At 47.1% G+C, this 22,941-nt stretch overlaps 1 protein-coding gene across 1 annotated transcript in view; it reads left to right on the top strand.

The window, feature by feature from the left end:
* CCDC63 (coiled-coil domain containing 63) overlaps positions 1 to 22,941 on the top strand; it is a 56,738-nt gene that overhangs the window by 8,583 nt on the left and 25,214 nt on the right. Inside the window, 5 exon segments of the mRNA XM_017847438.1 lie at positions 212 to 381; positions 5,721 to 5,910; positions 12,338 to 12,454; positions 17,522 to 17,703; positions 20,293 to 20,474. Of these exon segments, the coding sequence (XP_017702927.1) occupies positions 212 to 381; positions 5,721 to 5,910; positions 12,338 to 12,454; positions 17,522 to 17,703; positions 20,293 to 20,474 (841 nt within the window).

Raw genomic sequence — 22,941 nt, 5'->3', positions numbered from 1 at the left:
CCTCCCCCGACCAGAGTATGCAATTACAAGTCAGTCATCTCTCCATGGGTTTTCCATGTAATAGACAAGCAGCTGACATCACCCAAGGGAAAGTATTCCATCTCCAGCCCTGGCTCAGCCACTCCCACTGCCCTTCACCCTTAAGCCCATCTTTGGGCTTCTCTAGCCACCTGACCCACTACGGCCTCCCACTCCCCTCCGTCTCCCCCAGTTGAAGAAGCACAGAAGAAAAGACTCTGACACTCCCCAGGAACCTTCGGAGAAGGCCAAAGAGCAGCAGGCAGAGGCAGAGCTCCGGAAGCTAAGGCAGCAGTTCAGGAAGATGGTGGAAAGCCGGAAGTCTTTTAACTTCCGAAACCAGAAGAAGATCGCGAGTCAGTAGTAAGTGAAGGTTGGAGTTTCACATTGAGTGACCTTGGAGGAAAGTTGGGGTTGGGTTTCATGGTGCTTGTCTTCTGCCTTGTGACCCCTGGGGCAGGGAGCCACCTCTGAGCCCCACTGGAGCACTCATGGTCTTTTATCTGCAGAGCCTAGTTTCAAGAGAAACCCACTTGAGATGGCTTCAGTGGAGAGGGGGAGTTTATTGTCAGAATGCAGGGTGTTTTGGGGACCTCCGGGGGCTGGGCACCCAGATGTCAGGGAAGGACCTAATTGAAGAAGGAGTTCTGGTTTCTGTTTTTCTCCACACATGACTTTCGTTCTCTCTCTCTCTGAATTTCAGCCCCAGCTGGTGAGAAGTGGCTGCTCCAACTGTTAACTTTACCAGCTGCACAGAGAAAGGGTCTTGAATCAATTCGAACCCCACATTCCTGGGAGAGGGAGATTCTGATAGGCTCAGCTTGGGTCAGGGGTCTCCTCCTAGTCCAATCAGCTGTGGCTTGAGGGGGCAAGGGACACAAAAATGTCTGGGGCTGTCACTCCCTTGGTCCAACAGGGAAGTGGAGGAGTTCCCAGAGAAGGTGGAAACCCCAGTGATGTTTCCTAGTTGTGTGTCCTTATGAGAACTGAAAGAATATTTGAAGTTGGGTTGCATCAGAAATTACAGAGTGTATCGTTTCTTTTCTTTTCTTTCTTTCTTTTTTTTTTTTTTGGAGATGGAGTGTCACTGTTGTTACCCAACCTGGAGTTGGCAATGGCATGATCTTGGCTCACTGCAACCTCCGCCTCCCGGGTTCAAGTGATTCTCCTGCCTCAGCTTCATGAGTAGCTGGGATTACAGGTGCCCACCATCATGCCCTGCTAATTTTTGTATTTTTAGTAGAGACAGGATTTCACCATGTTGGCCAGGCTGGTCTCAAACTCCTGTCCTCAGATGATCCACCCACCTCGGCCTCCTAAAGTGCTGGGATTACAGGCGTGAGCCACCGCGCCCAGCTGAGTGTATCATTTCTTCAGGCAACAGAAAGGTGTTCCCTGGGGTTGAATACACAAACATTAAACAGGCTTTCTTAGATTCCCTCCAAGGGAATGTAACTCCTTAGCTGCATCCATATTGTTTATAAAGGCAGAAACTGTCCATTGTTAGAAAGGAAATCTTACTGTTAGATGTGAAGTTCACAGGATGGGGAAAAGGAATTTTTATTATTTATTTATTTTTTTGAGACAGGGTCTGGCTCTGTCACCCAGGCTGGAGTGCAGTGGTGCCATCTCGGCTCACTGCAACCTCTGCCTCCCAGACTCAAGCGATTCTCCAACAGCCTCCTGAGTAGCTGGGATCACAGGCGTGTGCCAGCACGCCTGGCTAATTTTTTGTATCGATGGGGTTTCACCAAGTTGCCCAGGCTGGTTTCAAACTCCTGAGCTCAAGCAATCTGCCCGCCTACGCCTCCCAGAGTGCTGGGATTACAGGTGTGAGCCACCATGCCCGGCCTGAAAAGGGATTCTTCAGATTTTCCATGGATTCAACTTACTCAGGGCCAGGACTAGCCCATAAGGGACTTCCATGTGAATTTTTTAAAAAGCACACTTTCTCAAGACACTTTACTGCCATCTGTTGGAAAAATTGTCATTATGTAGAGATTTTGTTTGAACAAGAAAGTGTCTCCCAGAAAAGTGTAATAAATCTACAAAACAGTGGGATGTTTTCAAACTGGTGACACTTCCGAGGGCTGTACAGGCCACAACCTGCACATCTGTGGCTGGCTGACCTGATTCTCAAGCCTACCTCTGGTGGGCATCAGGAAATGCCTCCTTTTGATGTGTCTCTGACAATTTTTCTTGAATTTAACCCTTCTTCACCCCAGCCCCACCCCACACACAGGCTTCTGGATCTACTAAGTCAATCCATTTGATCTGGTTTCACTTTGATGGAACTGAAGGGGAGGAGGGTGGAAGAATGGAGAGTTTAGGTTCTTATTATTTTATTTATTTTTTGAGATGGAGTTTCCTCTTGTTGGCCAGGCTGGAGTGCAATGGCGCGATCTTGGCTCACTGCAACCTGTGCCTCCTGGGTTCATGCAATTCTCCTGCCTCAGCCTCCCAAGTAGCTGGGATTACAGGCATGTGCCACCACACCCGGCTAATTTTGTATTTTTAGTAGAGATGGCATTTCACCATGTTGGTCAGGCTAGTCTCGAACTCCTGACCTCAGGTGATCCACCCACCTTGGCCTCCCAAAGTGCTGGGATTACAGGCATGAATCACTACTCCTGCCCAGCCAAGTTTAGGTTCTTTAGAGTGAAATACCTATACAATATTTAAGGAGGCACTTTTCCCCAGCGCTGACCCTGGCTTACAACATCCAGGGAGTAACTTAAGGTTTTGGGGCACTTCACTCCCTTTATACCAGTCCTGGCCCTGCCTGCAAGACAGACAAACCTTCCTTTTGCTTTTACCAACCCTCTCTGAAAACCTTTTTTTTTTTTCTTTTTTTTGAGATGGAGTCTTGCTCTGTTGCTCGAGCTGTAGTGCAGTGGTGCAAATTCGGCTCACTGCAACCTCTGCCTTCCAGGTTCGAGCGATTCTCCTGCTTCAGCCTCCTGAGTAGGTGGGGCTACAGGCGCCCACCACCATGCCTGGCTGAGTTTTGTATTTTTAGTAGAGAAAGGGTTTTGACATGTTGGCTAGGCTGGTCTTGAACTCCTGACCTCAGGTGATCGGCCTACCTCGGCCTCCCAAAGTACTGGGATTACAGGCATGAGCCACGGCGCCCTGAAAACCTAACTCTTGTAGAGTGTTATACTCTCTTTTTTCTCTCCACCTTAACAAAGACACTAACCCCCCCCCCTTCCCTCCCACTCCCCGCCTCCTTCCAGGAGGGGCTTAAGCAGGGGAGATGAGTTCCCAGGACTGTTGAGAAGACAGCTGGTCACTGGCCAAATGTAGCTATTTACATTTGTAATTAATTAAAATAAAATAAAATAAAATGTAGTTCTGCTGAAATAGCCGCATTTCAAGTGCTCAATGATCACTTGTGCCTAAGTGAATACTATGGGCCCCTCAGAGAACATTTTCATCACTGCAGAACATCCTGTTAGAACGGGTTCTACAAACTGTGGCCAAATCTGGCTGGCTGCCGGTTTTTGTAAATGAAACTCTATTGGCACACAGCCATGCCTAATGGTTCACTTTTGGCCCGTTACAGAAAAGGTTTGCCAACTCCTGTCCTAGGACCCTCTCTCTCTCTCTCTTTTTTTTTTTTTTTTTTTTTTTGAGACAGGGTCTCACTCTGTGTCTCCCAGGCTGGAATGCAGTGGCACAATCTCAGCTCAGTGCAACCTCTGCCTCCTGGGCTCAAGCAATCCTCCGACCTCAGCTACTTTTAATATATTTGTAGAGATAGGGCCTCACTATGTTGTCCAGGCTGGTCGCAAACTCCTGAGTTCAAGCAATCCTCCTGCCTCAGCCTCCCAAAGTGCTGACATTACAGGAGTGAGCCACTGCTCCAGGCCTGTAGAACATTCTTTTTTGTTTGTTTTTGTATGTCGAGATGGAATTTTTATTTTTTATTTATTTTTTTGAGACAGGGTCTGGCTCTGTCGCCCAGGCTGGAGTGCAGTGGTGCGATCTTGGTTCACTGCAACCTCCGCCTCCCAGGTTCAAGCAATTCTCTGCCTCAGCTTCCTCAGTAGCTGGGATTACAGGTGCCTGCCACCACCCCCCGGCTAATTTTTTGTATTTTTAATAGAGATGGGGTTTCGCCATCTTAGCCAGACTGGTCTTGAACTCCTGACTTCATGATCCACCGACCTTGGCCTCCGAAGGTGCTGGGATTACAGGCATGAGCCACTGCGCTGGGCCTGTAGAACATTCTTTGCTGTTTTTTTTTTTTTTTTTTTTTTTTTTTTTTTTTTTTTTTTTTGAGACGGAGTCTCGCTCTGTCGCCCAGGCTGGAATGCAGTGGCTGGATCTCAGCTCACTGCAAGCTCCGCCTCCCGGGTTTATGCCATTCTCCTGCCTCAGCCTCCCGAGTAGCTGGAGTAGCTGGGACTACAGGCGCCCGCCACCTCACCCGGCTAGTTTTTTGTATTTTTTAGTAGAGACGGGGTTTCACCGTGTTAGCCAGAATGGTCTCGATCTCCTGACCTCGTGATCCGCCCGTCTCAGCCTCCCAAAGTGCTGGGATTACAGGCTTGAGCCACCGCACCTGGCCCATTCTTTGCTGTTCTATAGCAGTGTGTCCAAAACTGTTGAAGCATCTGGACACTTGATCTTGTAATGAAGCAGATTCTGATCCAGTTGGTCCCAGGTTGAGCACCTGAGATTCTGCATTTCTCCAGGCTTCAAAAGGATGTTCAAGCTACTGATCCGCAAACCACATTGGGCAGTGGGTGTCAGTCTCCAGACTGCCAGAAACTCAGCCTCTGTGCCATTTCCCCTTGTTCCATTGTTGTGCAGTCTTTCAAGCTCCCTTTGCTCTTTTCCAAATCCCAGTTTTCCCACATCCCAGTAGGCAGGGAAAGGAGGAGACTCGGATCAGCTCATTTCATTATTAGCACTGCAAGGAGAGAAACTGCTGGAGCTTAGAGGCTACTGTGCATCCCTGTGTTGATGCAAACTTGAAAATTCCTGCCTGGTCAGGTGCGGTGGGTCATGCCTGGAATCTCAGCACTTTGGGAGGCCGAGGCAGGTGGATCACATGAGGCTAATAGTTCAAGACCAGCCTGGCCAACATGGCGATACCCTGTATCTGCTAAAAATACAAAAATTAACCAGGCATGGTGGTGCCCAGCTGTAGTCCCAGTTGCTCGGGAGGCTGAGGCAGGAGAATCGCTTGAACCTGGAAGGTGGAGGTTACAGTGAGCCGAGATCCTGCCACTGCACTCCAGCCTGGGCAACAGAGCGAGACTCTGTCTCTAAATAAATAATAAATAAATAATCCTGCCTGATGGTTTGCTCCTCATTACTGGAGCTAATTGGTGGTGAAGTCTGGAAAGATGGACTGCCAAATCAGACAGGTGCGAGGGAGTTGCTGGCAAAAGAAAACTTGGGGGCTTCCTCCATGTTTGGGTAATAGCTTTTGACAGGCACAGCTGCAAATCGTTCCCTAGGAAAAATACCCACTTCAGAGAAGCCAAGGCAGCAGGAAATCATGGTGAACCGGGTCTCAGGTGATGAGGCTTCCAGACCTGGATCTGAGACCCTGGACACGTCCCTTTTGCCTGCTTGCTCAGGTGTGAAGTTCCTCTCTCCCAGTCTCCTTGCAGGACTGATGTGCCTGGAGTGCTCCATCAAGGTAAACTCAGGGGTTCGGGGTTAATTATGGACTGCTTTTCCAACAGCAAGGAGATCCAGACCCTGAAGGCAGAGCAGGATGAGATCACCCTGCTATTGAGTCTCATGAAATCCTCGAGGAACATGAATCGGAGTGAGAAGAACTACATGGAGCTGTGTCTCCTGCTACAAACCAAGGAGGACTACGAGGCCTTAATTAAATCCCTGAAAGTGCTGTTGGCTGAACTGGATGAGAAGGTGTGGTCTTTCTCTTAAAGGGTTAACCAGAACACAGAGTAAAGGGGAGAAGTTGGGGTGCATATTCATGATGGCTTAGGCCAGACCTCACACCCCAGTATCGCAGTATCTCCTCTGGACAGCCCGCTAAATGTGACTGCTGCTATTGTCTCGCTACCCTTGAGACCTCTGGGCTCCAGTATCCAGGCTCAGCCATACCAATCCATCCCTCCGCTGTGCTCCCCAGCACCACCCGCTGCACCTAGAATAAACCCCCACAGCTGCACCCTATCGATTAGAAGAGGCTTGGTTACGCTGCAGGAATAAATGCTACTCCCTCACGCATGCTCAGTGGTTTAAAACTTAAAGTTTAAGGATTCTTACTTGTTGATGCTACGTAACTATTGTGGGTTGGCTAAGAGCCCTTATATCTTCTCACACTGGTACTAGGTTGAAGGAATAGCCACCATGTTGAACATTGCCAGGTGTTATGGGAAAGAAAGAGTTCTAGAGGGTTTCATGCTGGCAATTGAATGCTTCAGTCTGGAAGTGAAACATGTCACTACTTCTTCTTCTTTTTTTTTTGAAACAGAGTCTTGCTCTGTTGCCCAGGTTGGAATGCAGTGGTGCAATCTTGGCTCACTGCAACCTCTGCTTCCCGGGTTCAAGCAATTCTCATGCCTCAGCCACCTGAGTAGCTGGTATTACAGGCGTGTACCACTATGCTGGCTAATTTTTGTATATTTAGTAGAGACAGGGTTTCACCATGTTGGCCAGGCTGGTCTCGAACTCCTGACATCAAATGATCTGCCTGCCTCGGCCTCCCAAAGTGCTGGGATTACAGGCGTGAGCCACTGTACCTGGCTGAAACACGTCACTTCTGCTCATGACCCAGGGGCTCAAAATAGTCATGTTTTCTAATTATGATAACAAAAAAAAAAAAAAAAAAAAAAGAGAGAGAGAAAGAAAATAAAAGCAAGAGAAAATAGTCATGTACGTGACCCTACCCATCCACAAAGGGGTCTGGGAAGTGCCACCCTCTCATTATCTGGAAGGCAAAGAGCTGGAGGTATTTGCAGGACAGCATTAATGCTCATGCCCCTTACCATGGCTTGAAAGGCCCTGCGTGATCCAGCCCCTGCCTACCCCTTGGCCCACCTCAGGGCCTTTGCCTGTGCTCCCCCACTGCCACCCCTTCCTCTACTCCCGCTTGTCTTTCAGGTCTCAACTTAAATGTGACTTTCTCAGGGAGGCCTTTTCTGTGCCCCATCTCCAGTTTATCCCTCTCTGTGTCAGTCAGGTTCTGGCGGGAACACAGAGCATCCCCAGCAGGGTATTTTGAGAACAGTTTAATTCAGCCACCATTTACAAGGGTGTGGGCATGAGTAGGGACGTTGAAACACTAGGGTTCGCAACAGCGGGGAAGGGGACGGTGGTCTGGAACCTGGAGAGCCTGGGGTAAGCCAGGGGAAATGGCTCCTCTTTCTTCCAACCTTCTGATCCTCAGTGCAAGGGAGCCCCTCAGGGATGCAGCCAGGTCAGCCCGTTGGGGCACAGAGCAGTGGGTCTGGGGGGCAAGCAGGGGATCCAATGGACTCCACAGTATCCTCTTCATAGCTCTTCTCACCATTGTCATTAGGCCTTAATCTGGTGTTGTTTAATGGCTCCCTAAGCAGCCTGACAGCTCCACAAGGGCGAGAACCACGTCTGCTTTGTTCCCTACAGTGTCACCCCTGCCCCCAACCCTGTGCCTGTCCCAGTGTCCCACACACAGTAGATCCTCAGTAAACATTTACTATTTCTATTATAGCATTAATTAATTGCTATAAAGAAGTGGCTGAGACAGGTAATTTATTTATTTTTAAATATTTATTTATTTATTTATTTATTTTGAGACAGAGTTTTACTCCTGTTGCCCAGGCTGGAGTGCAGTGGCGCGATCTTGGTTCACTGCAGCCTCTGCCTCCCAGGCTCAAGCAATTCTCCTGCCTCAGCCTCCTGAGTAGCTGGGATTACAGGCATGCACCCCCACACCCAGCTAATTTTGTATTTTTAATACAGACGGGGTTTCACCATGTTGCCCAGGCTGATCTCAAACTACTGACCTCAGGTGATCCACCCACCTCGACCTCCCAAAGTGCTGGGATGACAGGCGTGAGCCACTGCATGCAGCCAAGACAGGAAATTGATAAAGAAAAGAGGTTTAATTGGCTCACAGTTCTGCAGGCTATACAGGAAGCATAGCAGCTTCTGCTTCTGGGTAGGCCTCAGGAAACTTACAACTCATGGCAGAAGGCAAAGGGGGAGCAGGCAAGTCACATGGCAGGAGCAGGAGGAAGAGAGAGACGGGGAGGCGCCACACTCTTAAACAATCAGATCTCATGAGATTTCACTATGACAAGACAGTACCGAGGGGGATGGTGCCAAACCATTCATTAGAAACTGCCCCCCACCATCCCATTGTCTCCCCCAGGCGCCTCCTCCAACACTGAGGACTACGATTCAGCATGAGATTGGGGAGGGACACTTAGCCAAACCCGACCACTACTGAATGAATCTGGAAATCTCTTCACATCTTTTGTCTGCTTCAAATCCTTCAGAAAGTTCCTGTTGTTCTTTCCATAAAGGCCCTACTCCCCAGTGAGGCTGCATCAGCTCTGCCTGCCTCTCTCACCTCCCCCCTGCCCCCACCTGCTCTGTGTTCTACCCAGAGGCCCTCTTCGTGTCCTTTGAGCCCACGGTGCTGTCCCTCACTTCCAGGCCTTTGCATGTGCTGTCTCCTCTGCCTGGAGTGCCTTTCCCTGTCCTTTTTGCTTGGAGACCTCCTGTTTATCACTTAAGTCTCAGCTCAAATGCTATTTCTTTCTTTTTTTTTTTTTGAAATGGAGTCTCACTCTGTCACCGAGGCTGGAGTGCAGTGGTGTGATCTTGGCTCACTGCAACTTCCACCTCTTGGGTTCAAGCGATTCTCCTGCCTCAGCCTCCAGGGTAGTTGGGACTATAGTCCCAACTAAAAGTCCCCCAAAAAAACCTGTAATTATTTTTTGTACTTTTAGTAGAGATGGGGTTTCACTGTGTTGGCCAGGTTGGTCTTGAACTCCTGACCTCAAGTAATCTGCCCTCCTCCACCTCCCAAGTGTTGGGATTACAGGTGTGAGCCACTGTGCCTGGCCTCAAATGCTATTTCTGTGGGACGTCATCCCTTCATCTTTCCCCACTAGATGCTCCTCCTACTGTGTGTGCCTGAAGTACCTTGTGTCTCCTGTCCCCTAGGGCTTGGCGCCCCCTTCGTGGCTTGTTTCCAGTCCTAGAATGTAAGTTCTCGGAGGGCAGAGACCCTCTGTCCTGATTATTGTGATCACCCACCCCTGCTCTCTGGCACCAGAGCAGATGTTTAATAAACACTGGTGAATGAATAAATGACTGAAAGATGACCAAGGAGGCAATAAAGGGAATAAAGAGATGAATTGAAGAAGACCTGGTGCCATGGGTCTTTAGAAGCATTAGGAAAAGGCAGCACAGTGTGGGGTCCTCAGAAGTTTCTGGGGCTCACTGCCCAGTGCAAACCGTCTTTGCCCAATTTCATTCCAGGGTGGAAGGTCCCAGAATCCCTCCCTCCTATGCTCACCCTCCATGGGCAAAGCCTTGTTCTCACAGGAGGTCACTGGAGGTGGGGACTCCCCAGGCCCTACCTGGCCTTCCTCGCAAAATAGTTAATAAGCTGATGGGAAGACAGCATCTTGCTTAGGGAATACAATTCTCCACCAGCCACAGCCTTGGAGAATGTCTTCCATTGGGCAGAGGCTGAATGACTCCCAGCATCACAAAAGCAGCATCTGACATAAAGACTCCAAAGGAAATCCAACTCTGAATGTAATCATGAGAGCCACCAGGAAATGCTAATGCCACAGCTTCCCTTGATGGGGAGCTGGAGCTGGAGGACTGCAGGCCCAACTCTCGTGGGAGCGGGCCTGCCTTCAGAGCAGGTGATAGTGCCTGTAATCCCAGTTACTTGGGAGGCTGAGGCAGGGGAATTGCATGAACCCAGGAGATGGAGGTTGCAGTGAGCTAAGATTGTGCCACCGCACTCCAGCCTGAGTGACAAAGCAAAGACTCCATCTCAAAAAAAAAAAAAAAAAAAAGAGAGATAGGGTTTCACCATGTTGGCCTCAAGTGATCCACCCATCTCAGTCTCCCAAAGTGCTGGGGTTACAGGCATGAGCCACCATGCCCGGCCTCTAACACCCATTTCTTTTCCTTTCTTTCTTCCTCCTTTCCTTTCTTCTTCCACTGAGTTGTTAATTACACATGGTGAGATGCACATGCCTTAAGGATACAGCTCAATGAACTGATACTTAAGTATACACTCATGTAATCATCACCAAGATCAAGAGGTAGATTATTGCAGCATCCAGAAGACTTCCTTGGTCTCTTTCACAAACCACCCCCAAGGAACCTCATCCTGATCTCTGGCATCATAACTTTGTTTTGTCTGCATATAGAATTGCATCTAAATCACCTCTTCTGGGATATGCACTTTATAACTGGCTTTTTTCATTCAACATTATGTCTGCCAACACCCTTTTTCAACAGCAAATAATTATCCCTTTACAATCCTGAAATGAAATCCATAAATGATAGAATATTTTCCCTTTACTTATGCTTTAAAATCAATATGATGCCTTAATTATAATATAAAGAAGAAATAAAAGTTATTTGTACTAAAATGATATTTATTTTAATGCATGAATGTCCTCATCTGACTTACCTAGAACAGGGCCAGCAAACTGTTTCTGCAGGGAACAAGATAGTGAATATTTTGGCCTTGTGGGCCACATGGTCTCTGTTACAAGTCCTTAGCTGTGCCTTTGTAGCTTGAGGGCAGTCATAGACAATACATAAATGAATAGGCATGGCTGGGTTTCAATAAAACTTTATTGACAAAAACAGGTAGTGGGCCAGATTTGGCCACAGGCTGGAGTTTGCAGACCCCTGGCCTAAAAACTGCAGTCAGAGGCCTGTACTGATAGGCAGAATCGCCAAACATTATACACACTGCAGACAGATGCAGGCCGACTGTATCCACAACTCGAAGAACATGATTCAGGCTGTGCTGGTGATGTGATTTTCAGAATGGTGACCAACTCTTAGTAAAGTTACAAACAAATCAAAGAAAAATCTGAATTGATACAGTGACTACAGTCCCGGATAATTCAGTGTCTATTAGAATTGAATGGAAAATTCTGTGTGTGTACATAGAAAAGATAGTTGTTTTTCTTTTGTTTGTTTGTTTGTTTTTTAAGATAGGGTCTTGCTCCGTTCAGGCTGGAGTGCAGTGACGCAATCATGGCTCACTGCAGCTTTGACCTCCCAGGCTCAAGTGATCCTCCTGTCTCAGCCTCTCAAGTAGCTGAGACTGTAGGTGCATGCCACCATGCCTGACTATTTTTAGATTTTTTTGTAGAGATGGGGGTCTCACTTTGTTGTCCAGGCTGGTCTCAAATTCCTGGGCTCAAGTGATACTCCCACCTTGGCCTCCCAAAATGCTGGCCAAATTTTCTGTACCTAGAATCAAACTATCTTTTTTGACCAGATGTGGAAAAGGAACCAGGCACAGTGGCTCATGCCTGTAATCCCAGCACTTTGGGATGTTGAGGCAAGTGAATCACTTGAGGCCAGGAGTTCAAAACCAGGCTGGCCAACATGGCAAAACCCCATCTGTGCTAAAAATACAAAAAAATTAGACAGGCATGGTGGTGCATGCCTTTAGTCCCAGTTACTCGAGAGACTGAGGTAGGAGAATCGCTTGAACCTGGAAGGTGGAGGTTGTGGTGAGCCGAGATTGTGCCACTGCACTCCAGCCTGGGCGACAGAGTGAGGCCCTGTCTCAAAAAAAGAAAAGAAAGTCTCAAAAGAAAAACAAAATATAAGGAGGTCTCTCATCTACGTAATGTCCAGAGGGGCACTGGGAAATCACAAGGATGGAGGATAAGTCTTGGATGCCTGGTGCTCTCTCACATGTTGCAGGGTATGTGACCTCTCGTGACCCACCCATTACATGTCACTAGTGCCTTCATCATTGCAAGAGCCAAAAAATCACTTCTCCAAGGTTATAGAAAGCCCCTCGGAGGAGGACGATGTCATTTCTGCTGGAAACCATGGCTTTGGGTAGGCAGAATGTATGTCAATGTATATAAATGTCACAGGTGAGTGATATTTACATGCACAGGTGACAGCAGATCTCCAGATTGCTTCATTGTACCCCAGACTGGCTAAGATTAAGTCTAATTGAGGAGGCATCCAAGAGATAAGTTAAAATTCCATTTATAGGAAAAAACATTGCAGTTTTTGTCTGAGCACACTTCAGTTAGTGAACTGTAGAACTGGTACCCATACAGATGCTAACACAGCTGGAATTTCTCTCTCTCTCTCTCTCTTTTTTTTTCAGATTGTTCAGATGGAAAAAAAAATCGCAAACCAAAACAGATTTTCACAAAATGCAGGAGGCCAATAACCCCGGAAACTGCAGAAACAGATTCACATTTTGGAAACCCGTTTGAATCTCGTATGTAAGGTGTTCTCTGCAGCTCTGCAAACAGCTCTGCCCGACTTTGCTCAGAGCAAAGAATGACGTCTGCCCAGTCATTAGCTCCTGGTTGACTCAGGAGCAGGTGAACTAATGGACACAAAGGCCAGGAAGCCTTTAGGATTTACCGTCCACCTTAGCAAATGCGGTTATCCCCTCAAACCCTTACCCGAATCCCCCAACCTACCTGGGATGCCTACTCTTAGTTCTCTGCCCCAAACTTCCTGTTTGTTTTCAAGAAGCAGCTCAAATATTACCCATTACCAAAGCAGCATTAGTTAGACCTTCCTCCTCCGTGACAAGCTGCTCATGCCTCTGTCATAGCCAGTGCCTTTTTGTTGGTGGTGTTGTCTCTAAGAATTAGTCGGCATAGATATGCATAACTTGATAATGGGAAAGGTGACACTGATCACCCTCAACCTACAGTTACTTTTGTATTAAGCAGGGTTCCCTAAATTGCAATCTGGCTTAAGCAAAAAGGGGAACGTGTTTGTCATAGAATTGAAAGATCCAGAAGAGGAAGTGGGGCCTTCAGGCATAGCTGGATCTAGGTGCTCTATACATGTCTTTAAGACATATTCTCTGTCCATCTCTCCTCTGAGTGGATTTCATTTTGGGTAGCCCCCAGTGTGAACAAATGCTAGTAGAAATGAAACATCTTTTTCCTAAGAGTTTAATCACATATTCTGGGGAGAGTTCCCACTGGGCCAACTTGGGTCATGTGCCCATTTCTGAACCAATCACAGTGGTCAGAAGAATGAAATACGTGGGCCTGAGTCACATGGCTACCCTGGGGCCCCTCTCTCCCAGATCCACCCACTGCCTCCCCAAGTCAGGGAAGGGCAGCCCTATCCAAAATATGTGGATTAGAGGAGAGGTGGTTCCCCTGGAAAAGCAAAAAGAGTGGAGAAGGAATGACAGGCAGGGACAAACAACGCATTCCAGTCTGGTTTGTGAAACTGTAGCTCCCATGTGAGCTACTAGAGAGAGAAAGTGAATGGCTTTGGAGGAAAGCCTGTCATTCCCTCACTAAACAAAGCTCCTAGCTTCCCCCAGACTTTGACCCCCAGGCTTTGACCAGGCATGGTGGCAGCTAATTGGATCTGGTCTCTGTCTGCCTCCCCAAGTTGCTGCTGAAGGACAGGGCAGTGTCTTTTTAATATCCATGCCCAGTGATTTGCAGCTGTGCCTCAGGATTCCCAGGATATGTGTTAAAAATACAGATTCTTGGATCCCCTTCGGATTCACCAAATCAGAACCTCCAGGGCGTAGGTTCAGGCATCTGTACCATTATCAGCAAACCCAGAAAGACTGAAGGTCCCATTGGTTAAGAATCATAGATTTAATGCTTGGCATGGTGTTTAATGCCTCAGCAAATGTCTGTTGATTGAATGAGTTACTAAATGCATGCATGATTTAATGATGACTTGTCTATAGGTACAATTTTTTTTTTTTTTTTCTGAGACAGAGTCTCACTCTGTCACCCAGGCTGGAGTGCAGTGGCATGATCATGGCTCACTGCAGCCTCAGAGGTCTGCTTTTTTGTTCTAAGTCTATTCAGATGTTCTATTCTCCTCAAATCAATTTCAGTAGTTTGTGTCTTTCTAGGAATTTGTCTATTTCGTCTTAATTATCCTAATCTGTTGGTATATAGTTGTTCCTAGTATATCCCTTGTAGTTTTTCCATAAGATCTGTAGTAATGTTCCCTTTTTATATTTCTGAGAGGTCTGTTTTTTGCATCTCAAACTGGTCCCCTCTTCCCTTCATCCCTAACCAGGTGTGATTGTACCTTTTAATAGGTTAGGCAGCTGGCCTGGTGTGGTAACTCATGTCTGTAATCCCAGCAATTTGGGAGGCCAGGGTGGGTGGATCATTTGAGGTCAGGAGTTTGAGACCAGCCTGGCTACCATGGTGAAACCCCGCCTCTACTAAAAATACAAAAAAATAAAAAATAAAAATTAGCTGGGCATGATGATGCATGCCTGTAATCCCAGCTACTTGGGAGGCTGAGGCAGGTGAATTTCTTGAATCTAGGAGGCGGAGTTTGCAGTGAGCCGAGATGGTGCCACTGCACTCCAGTCTGGATCTGGATGACAGAGTGAGAACCTGTCTCAGAAAAAAAAAAAAAGAAAGAAAGAAAAGAAAAAGGTTAGGCAGCCAACTCTAAAGGTGATTTCGGGGTCTCAGAGTACCCCATGGTCCTAAATATCCTCCACCTACTCAGTGGGGCCTGAGAGTCCTCCCCCTAGGTCAGGTCTTTCCCCCCCACAGTTAGAGGATAGATAGTATGCCTACAGTCCTGGAGCAAAATTCACAGTAAACAGCAAATAACTGATAACTTCCCAAGAGGAAATGGAGGATGCAAAGATAGAATAAGAATGCTCTGCTCCTAGGAACTCCCCTACCTTGTGTGGTGGCTGTGGACACACTCAGGAACACCCAGAGCTGAGACTAGCAGAAGCAAGCAAAGAGCTCAGGATGCAACATTTTAGGAGGTTCTCCTGCTCAGGCTTGAGGAATCACAGGGCTGGCACCTGAGAGAGAGTGCCTCCTTAAATTTCATGCCCCGGTTGCCTCACTTGCTTTACCCCGGTGTTGGCCCTACAGAAACCAAATGTTTCTTAGAACATACTTTGAAAACCTCCAAAGAAATTAAATCCCTTTGCTGTTAGGAATATTTTTTTGGAGTTGTTTCTTCTCAATGCTTATGGGAGCACTTCACATGGTCTTTTTAAAAAATTTAAAAAATTATTTTATTAAAGAAAAAGACTGGGTGTGGTGGCTCACACCTATAATCCAAGCACTTTGGGAGGCTGAGATGGGAGGATCATTTGAGCCCAGGAGTTCGAGACCAGCCTGGGCAACATGGTGAAACCCTGTCTCTACTAAAAATACAAAAAAATAGCCCAGCATGGTGGTCTGCACCTGTAGTTCTAGCTGCTCGGGAGGCTGAGATGGGAGGATCGCTTGAGCCTGTGATTGCACCACTTTATTCCAGCTGGTTGACAGAGCGAGACCCTATTTCATAAAAATAAAAACTAAATTCTACTGTGTATATTTAAGGTGTATAATATATTATTGGATACATATAGATATTAAAGTGGTTATTATAGTGAAGCAAGTTAACATATCTCTTATCTCACATAGTTACCCATTTTTGTTTTTGTGACAAGAACCTCTAAAATCTGCGCATTAGCAGGAATCCAAAATACAGTATAATTTTTTTTTTTTTTTTTTGAGACAGAATCTGGCTCTGTCCCCCAGGGTGGAGTGCAGTGGCACGATCTTGGCTCACCACAACCTTTGCCTCCCAGGTTCAAGCGATTCTCCTGCCTCAGCCTCCCGAGTAGCTGGGATTACAGGTGCCCACCTCCACGCCCAGCTAATTTTTTGTATTTTTAGTAGAGACAGGGTTTCACCATGTTGGTCTCAAATGCCTGACTTCAGGTGATCCACCCATCTTGGTCTCCCAAAGTGTTGCGATTACAGGCATGAACCACTGCACCCACCCCAAATACAGTACAGTTAGAGTCCCTGGAGTCCTCATGTGGTACCTTAGGGCTCTAGACTTGCTCATCCTCTATATCTGCTACTTGCTATCCTCTGACCTCTGTCTCCCTGCTCCCTTTCCCCCTCACCCCACCTGCCCCTGGTAACCACTTTTTTATTCTCTATCTCTGTATATTTGCCTCTTTTTTGTTTTGTTTTGTTTTTTGAGACGGAGTCTCGCTCTGTCGCCCAGGCTGGAGTGCAGTGGCACAATCTCGGCTCACTGCAACCTCTGCCTCCTGGGTTCACGCCATTCTCCTGCCTCAGCCTCCCAAGTAGCTGGGACTATAGGTGCTTGCCACTATGCCCAGTTAATTTTTTGTGTTCTTTAGTACAGACGGGGTTTCACTGTGTTAGCCAGGATGGTCTCGATCTCCTGACCTCGTAATCCGCCCGCCTCGGCCTCCTAAAGTGCTGGGATTACAGGCATGAGCCACCACACCCGGCCTTTTTTTTTTAGACTGAGTCTCATGCTGTCACCCAAGCTAGAGTGCAGTGGTGTGATCTCGGCTCACTACGACTTCTACCTCCCAGGTTCAAGCGATTCTCCTGCCTCAGCCTCCCAAGTAGCTGAGATTACAGGTGCCCACCACCATGCCTGTCTAATTTTGTATTTTAGTAGAGATGGGGTTTCACCATGTTGGCCAGACTGGTCTCAAACTCCTGACCTCAGGTAATCCACCTGCCTCAGCCTCCCAAAGTGCTGGGATTACAGGCGTGAACCACTGCACCCAGCCTTGACTTGTTTTTTGTTTAGAGTCCACATATAAATGAGATCATGCAATATTTTTCTTTCTGCGTCTGGCTTATTTCACTTAGCATAATGTCCTCCAGTTTCATCCATGTTGTGGCAAACGGCAGAGTCTCCTTTTTTAAGGCTCAGTAATTGGGGGTGATTTTGCCTCCAAAGGGACGTTGTCTCCAAAGGGAGACACTGTTGGTTGTCATAACAGGGTTGGAGGTGAGGGTGCCACCTGAATGTAGGGGGTATTTAATATCCCACAAAGCATAGGACAGCCCCCTGTTGCAAAGAATCATCCAGCCCAAAGTGCCAGTGATGCTGAGTTTGAGAAACCCTGCATGAAAACAGCCCCACCCCATTTTTTTTTCATGCTATCAATTTGTTGAAGAGTCCAAGTCACTTGTCCTGTAGAAAGTTCTATTAATACCTTCTCAGTTTGGCTTATTATTTCCTATGGTGTCATTTAGCTTGTTCCCCTCTCCTCTGTTAATTGCCTAAAACTGGAAGTTAGATCTAAAAGTAGTTGAGGAATTTGAGATACAGTAAAAAGGATCCACTAAAGGGCCCTTAGCCAGTTGGTGGGCCACTCAACTGACTCCAACCAGTTGAACCTCTTGCCTAGTGCTCCAACCACTCTTCCATGGCCCTTGGGAATGAGATGGGGCAAAGACCTGACAGTCTTCCAGGTACCTTCTGGAACCTTGTCTTACACCCCAGAAATGAGACCTGTTTTGAAGCATGGCCTTTTCAACAGGTCACTGTTCACTTTGACAAGATGCTGACCACTAATGCCAAGCTCCGGAAGGAGATTGAAGACCTACGATTTGAGAAGGCTGCTTATGACAATGTCTACCAGCAGCTCCAGCGGTGCCTGTTGATGCAGAAGAAAACCATGAACGTGGCCATTGAGCAATCTTCTCAGGCCTATGAGCAGAGGTGGGCTGGTGATAGGTCCAGGGGCAGTGAGGTCTCTTAGCCCCTTGCTGAACATCTAGCTTTCTACTCTGGGCCACCACTGCCCCTGGTCCTTATGTGTTGGGGAATCTTAAATCATAGTAGTAATAATTCTGAACACTGACTGTGTGCCAGGCATGATGCTAGGTACTCTAGTGGGTATTGCTTTAACTCTCACAACTGCCCTAGGAGTTATTATCCCCATTTTACAGACTAGGACATGGAGGCTTAGAGATGCTAAAATGCCTACCTGAGATCCAGGTAAGTGGGATTGTGGTGAAGTTGAGATTCAGACCTCTGTGCTGTGCCATCTCCTCCAAGTGCCCCTGCCTCTAGTCCAAGGGGATCTTTCTCAATCTGGGTCTCTGCTGGCCTCACACTCGTAGGAGCAAAAGGCATATAGTTTGACTGTGAAGGGCATAGGCTTTAGAGTCAGACAGATCTGGGTTTAAATCCTGGTTTCATCACTACTATATTTTTTGGGGAGTTTTTTTTTTTTTTTTTTTTTTTTTTTTTTTGAGACGGAGTCTCACTCTGCCGCCGGGGCTGGAGTGCAGTGGCCGGATCTCAGCTCACTGCAAGCTCTGCCTCCCGGGTTCACACCATTCTCCTGCCTCAGCCTCCCGAGTAGCTGGGACTACAGGCGCCCGCCACCTTGCCCGGCTGTAGGAGTTCTTTAGATGGTGAAGAGGATTAAATGATATATAAATGTAAGGTAGTGCCTGGGACACAGTAATTGATAAGTGGTGATGGTGGTGGTGATGATAATGATGGTGATGATGGTGATAATGGTGATGGTAATGATAATGACTGTGGTGATGGTGGTGGTGATGATGGTGATGGCAATGATGATGGGGATGATAGTGGTGATTAGGAATATAATGATGATGGTGATGGTAATCATGGTGATGATGGTGATAATGGTGATGGTAATGATGGTGATGATGATGATGGTGGTGGTGATAATGATGGTGGTGGTGGTGATGATGATGGTGATGGTGGTGATGGTGGTGATGATGGTGATGATAGTGGTGATTAGGAAGGTGATGATGATGACGGTGAGGTGGCGATCGTGGTGGTGGTGATGATGGTGATGGTGGTCATAGTAATGACGGTGATAATGGGGATGATGATGGTGGTGGTGGTGATGGTGGTGATGATAATGGTGATAATGGTGATCATGGTGGTAAGGATGATGATGGTGACAGTGATGATGTTGGTGATGGTAGTGATGATGGTGATAATGGTGATGATGATGGTAGTAATGGTGGTGGTGGTTATGGTAATGATGGTGATGGTGGTGGTAATGGTGATGATGATGGTGATGGTGGTGATGAGGATGGTGATGGTTGTGATGTGGTGATGGTGGTGGTGATGGTGATGGTGGTGATGATAGTGGTGATGATAGTGGTAATGGTGGTGGTGATGGTGGTGGTGATGATGGTGATGGTGGTGGTGATGATGATGGTGATGGTGGTGGTGGTGATGATGGTGATAGTGGTGATAATGGTGATGGTGGTGAGGATGATATGGTGACAGTGATGATGGTGATGGTAGTGATGATGGTGATAATGGTGATGATGATAGTGGTGATGGCAGTGGTGGTGGTGGTGATGATGGTGATGGTGGTCATGGTAATGATAGTGATAATGATGGTGGTGGTGATGGTAATGGTGATGGTAATGATTGTGATGATGGTGGTGGTGATGATAATGGTGATAGTGATGGTGATGGTGGTGGTGATAGTGATGATAATGGTGATGGTGGTGATGAGGGTGATGATGGTTGTAGTGGTGGTGGGGTGGCGATGGTGATGGTGGTGATGATAGTGGTGATAATTGTGATGGAGTGGTGATGGTGATGGTGGTGGTGATAGTGATGATAATGGTGATGGTGGTGATAAGGGGGATGATGGTTATAGTGGTGGTGGGGTGGTGATGGTGATGGTGGTGATGATAGTGATGATAATGGTGATGGATGGATAATGAGGGTGATGATGGTTATAGTGGTAGTGGGTGGTGATGGTTATGGTGGTGATGATAGTGATGATAATGGTGATGGTGGTGATGAGGGCGAGGATGGTTATAGTGGTGGTGGGGTGGTCATGGTGATGGTGGTGATGATAGTGGTGATAATGGTGATGGTGGATGGATGATGAGGGTGATGATGGTTATAGTGGTGGTGGGTGGTGATGGTGATGGTGGTGATGACAGTGGTGATAACGGTGATGGTGGTGGTGATGATGGTGACAGTGATGATGGTGATGGTAGTGATGGTGATAATGGTGATGATAGTAGTGATGGTGATGGTGGTAATGGTGGTGGTGATGATGATGATGGTGATGCTGAAGGCAATGATGATGATAATGATAGGAAAATCATTTCTGGGAGTGATCTAGAGCTTACAACTCTGGTTGTTCAGGTAAGGAGGGTTGTTTTTACACAACCAGAAATCATTATGATTAGTAAAAGTGATAGTCATTGTCTAGGCAGGAAGGCCTTCTGGACTGGCAGGGAAAGGAAAGCAGAGAGGAGGAGCCTCAGATGCTCAGGCTCTGTACCTTTTGCCCAGGGTGGAGGCCATGGCTCGAATGGCTGCCATGAAGGACCGCCAGAAGAAGGACATCTCTCAGTACAACCTGGAGATCCGAGAGCTGGAGCGTCTCTATGCCCATGAGAGCAGGCTCAAGTCCTTCCTGCTTGTCAAGCTGAATGACCGCAATGAATTCGAAGAGCAGGCCAAAAGGGAGGAAGGTACACTCTCCAGGAGCAAACTTGTGCTCTCTGGCTCTCTTCCTTGCCTTCTTTCTCTCTTTTTATGTGAGGGTGCCCAAGTCTCCTTGTGGTTGCCAAATTTAGCAAATAAAGATATAAGATGCCTAGTTAAGGTCGGGCACTGTGGCTCACGCTTATAATCCCAGCACTTTGGGAGGCCAAGGCAGGCTGATCATTTGAGGTCAGGAGTTTGAGAACAGCCTGACCAACATGGTGAAACCCTGTCTCTACTAAAAATACAAAAAAATTACCTAGACATGGTGGTGAGTACCTATAATCCCAGCTACTTGGGAGGCTGAGGTAGGAGAATCACTTGAACCCGGTAGGCAGAAGTTGCAGTGAGCCAAGATCATGCCACTGCACTCCAGCCTGGACAACAGAATAAGACTCTGAGACCCTGTCTCAAAAAAAAAAAAAAAAAAAAAAAGCCTAGTTAGGTTTAAATATAAAATAAACAATAAATAAATATTTAAGGATAACTATGTCTCATGCAGCATTTGGGACATACTTCTGATAAAACTTTTTGTTTATCTATAATTGGGACATATTTATACTGAAAAATATATTTGTCTGAAATTCAAATTCAACTGGGAACTCTCTGTTTTATCTGCCAACCCTAATTTATGGCATGTGTCTTCATTTGGGGCTCTCTTTCTATTGTTTAGAGGGAGACTTATTGTCGGGGTCCCCAAGTTCATCTCTAGGTTTGATGATTCACTAGAATATCTCACAGGACTCAGCACAGAGGCACCTTCACGGCTGTGATGCATTACAGTGAAAAGGTGCCAAGCAAGGTCAACACGGGGAGAAGGTGTGTGGTCTGGTGTCTGGAGGAAACTGGGTGCAAGCTTCCCAGTAGAATCACACTGAGCACACGTGGTTCTTTCAGGATCCAACTGTGACCACACATGTCAAGAGTTATCTACTGGGCTGGGCATGGTGGCTCATGCCTGTAATCCCAGTACTTTGGGAGGCCAAGGTGGGAGGATCAGGAGTTGAGGCCAGGAGTTTGAGACTAGCCTGGACAACAGAGCAAGACCCCATCTCTATAATAAATTCAAAAAATTAGTTGGGCATAGTGGTACGTGCCTGTAGTCCCAGCTACTCGGGAGGCTGAGGTGGGAGGATGGCTTGATCTCAGGAGGTCTGATGGTGACAAGGTGCTAAAGGGTAGAAAAAAGCAGATCCTAAGCCCAAGAGTTTGAGGCTGCAGGAAGCTATGATTGCACCACTCCAGCCTGGGTGACAGAGTGAGACCCTGTCTCTTGAAAAAAAAAAAAAAAGGTTGTCTCATAGTGGGGTGTACTAGAGATTCTGTGCCCCAAATTCTTACTGGGGGCTGGTTGTGTAGACATCTTCTGCCTAGCACATACCAACATTCTAGACCCCCAGAGGAAAAGCAGCTGTTTGGGATAAACTGCTGGGCATGGTGACACTTGCTGTGGTCTCAGCTACCAGGGAGGCTGAGGTGGGAGGATCGCCTGAGCCTCACCAAAACAGTGGGGAGCCACTACCTGTAAAAGGTCACATGGTCAGGTGTGCCTAAAAGATCCTTTTTTTTTTTTTTTTTTTTTAAGAAACAGGGTCTTATTCTTTCTCCCAGGCTGGCGTGCAGTGCTGTGACAGTCATAGCTCACTTCAGCCTTGACCTCTTAGGTTCAAGCCATCCTCCCACTTTGGCCTCCCGAGTAGCTAGGACCACAGGCACTAACCACAACACTTGGCTAATTTTAAAAATTTTTTGTCTTTTTTTAGACGGAGTCTTGCTCTGCCGCCAAGCTGGAGTGCAGTGGCGCAATCTCGGCTCACTGCAACCTCCACCTCCTGGGTTCAAGTGATTCTCCTGCCTCAGCCTCCTGAGTAGCTGGGACTACAGGCACATGGCACCACACCCAGCTAATTTTGTATTTTAGTAGAGACGGGGTTTCACCATGTTGGCCAAGATGGTCTCGATCTCTTGACCTTGTGATCCGCCTGTCTTGGCCTCCTAAAGTGCTGGGATTACAGGCATGAACTACTGCTCCCGGCCTAATTAAAAAAATTTTTTTGTCGAGGTGGGGTCTTGCTATGTTGTCCACGCTGGTCTTAAACTCCTGGCCTCAAGTGATCTTCCCACCTTGGCCTCCCAAAGTGCTGGGATTACAGGTGTGAACTACCGTGCCCGGCCAGGGCAGGGATTTTGTATCAGCAGTGCCTAGCACAGTGTGTGTGGCTCATAGAAAATGCTTCATGAGGTATTTGTGAAATGAATGATGGGTGAAGCTTCTGCTCTATCTCCTGGAAACATCTAACCTCATCCCTAAGGCATACTACTACTAGTACTACTACTACTACTATTACTACTACTACTGCTATTACTACTACTACTATTACTACTACTGCTGCTATTACTACTACTACTATTACTACTATTACTACGACTACTGCTATTACTACTACTAGTACT

Source organism: Rhinopithecus bieti, unplaced genomic scaffold, assembly GCF_001698545.2.
Source record: "Rhinopithecus bieti isolate Rb0 unplaced genomic scaffold, ASM169854v2 scaffold_947, whole genome shotgun sequence".
Taxonomy (NCBI): Eukaryota; Metazoa; Chordata; class Mammalia; order Primates; family Cercopithecidae; genus Rhinopithecus; species Rhinopithecus bieti.
Note: the sequence above shows the minus strand (reverse complement) of the source record. Positions and strands in the feature narration are given on the sequence as shown.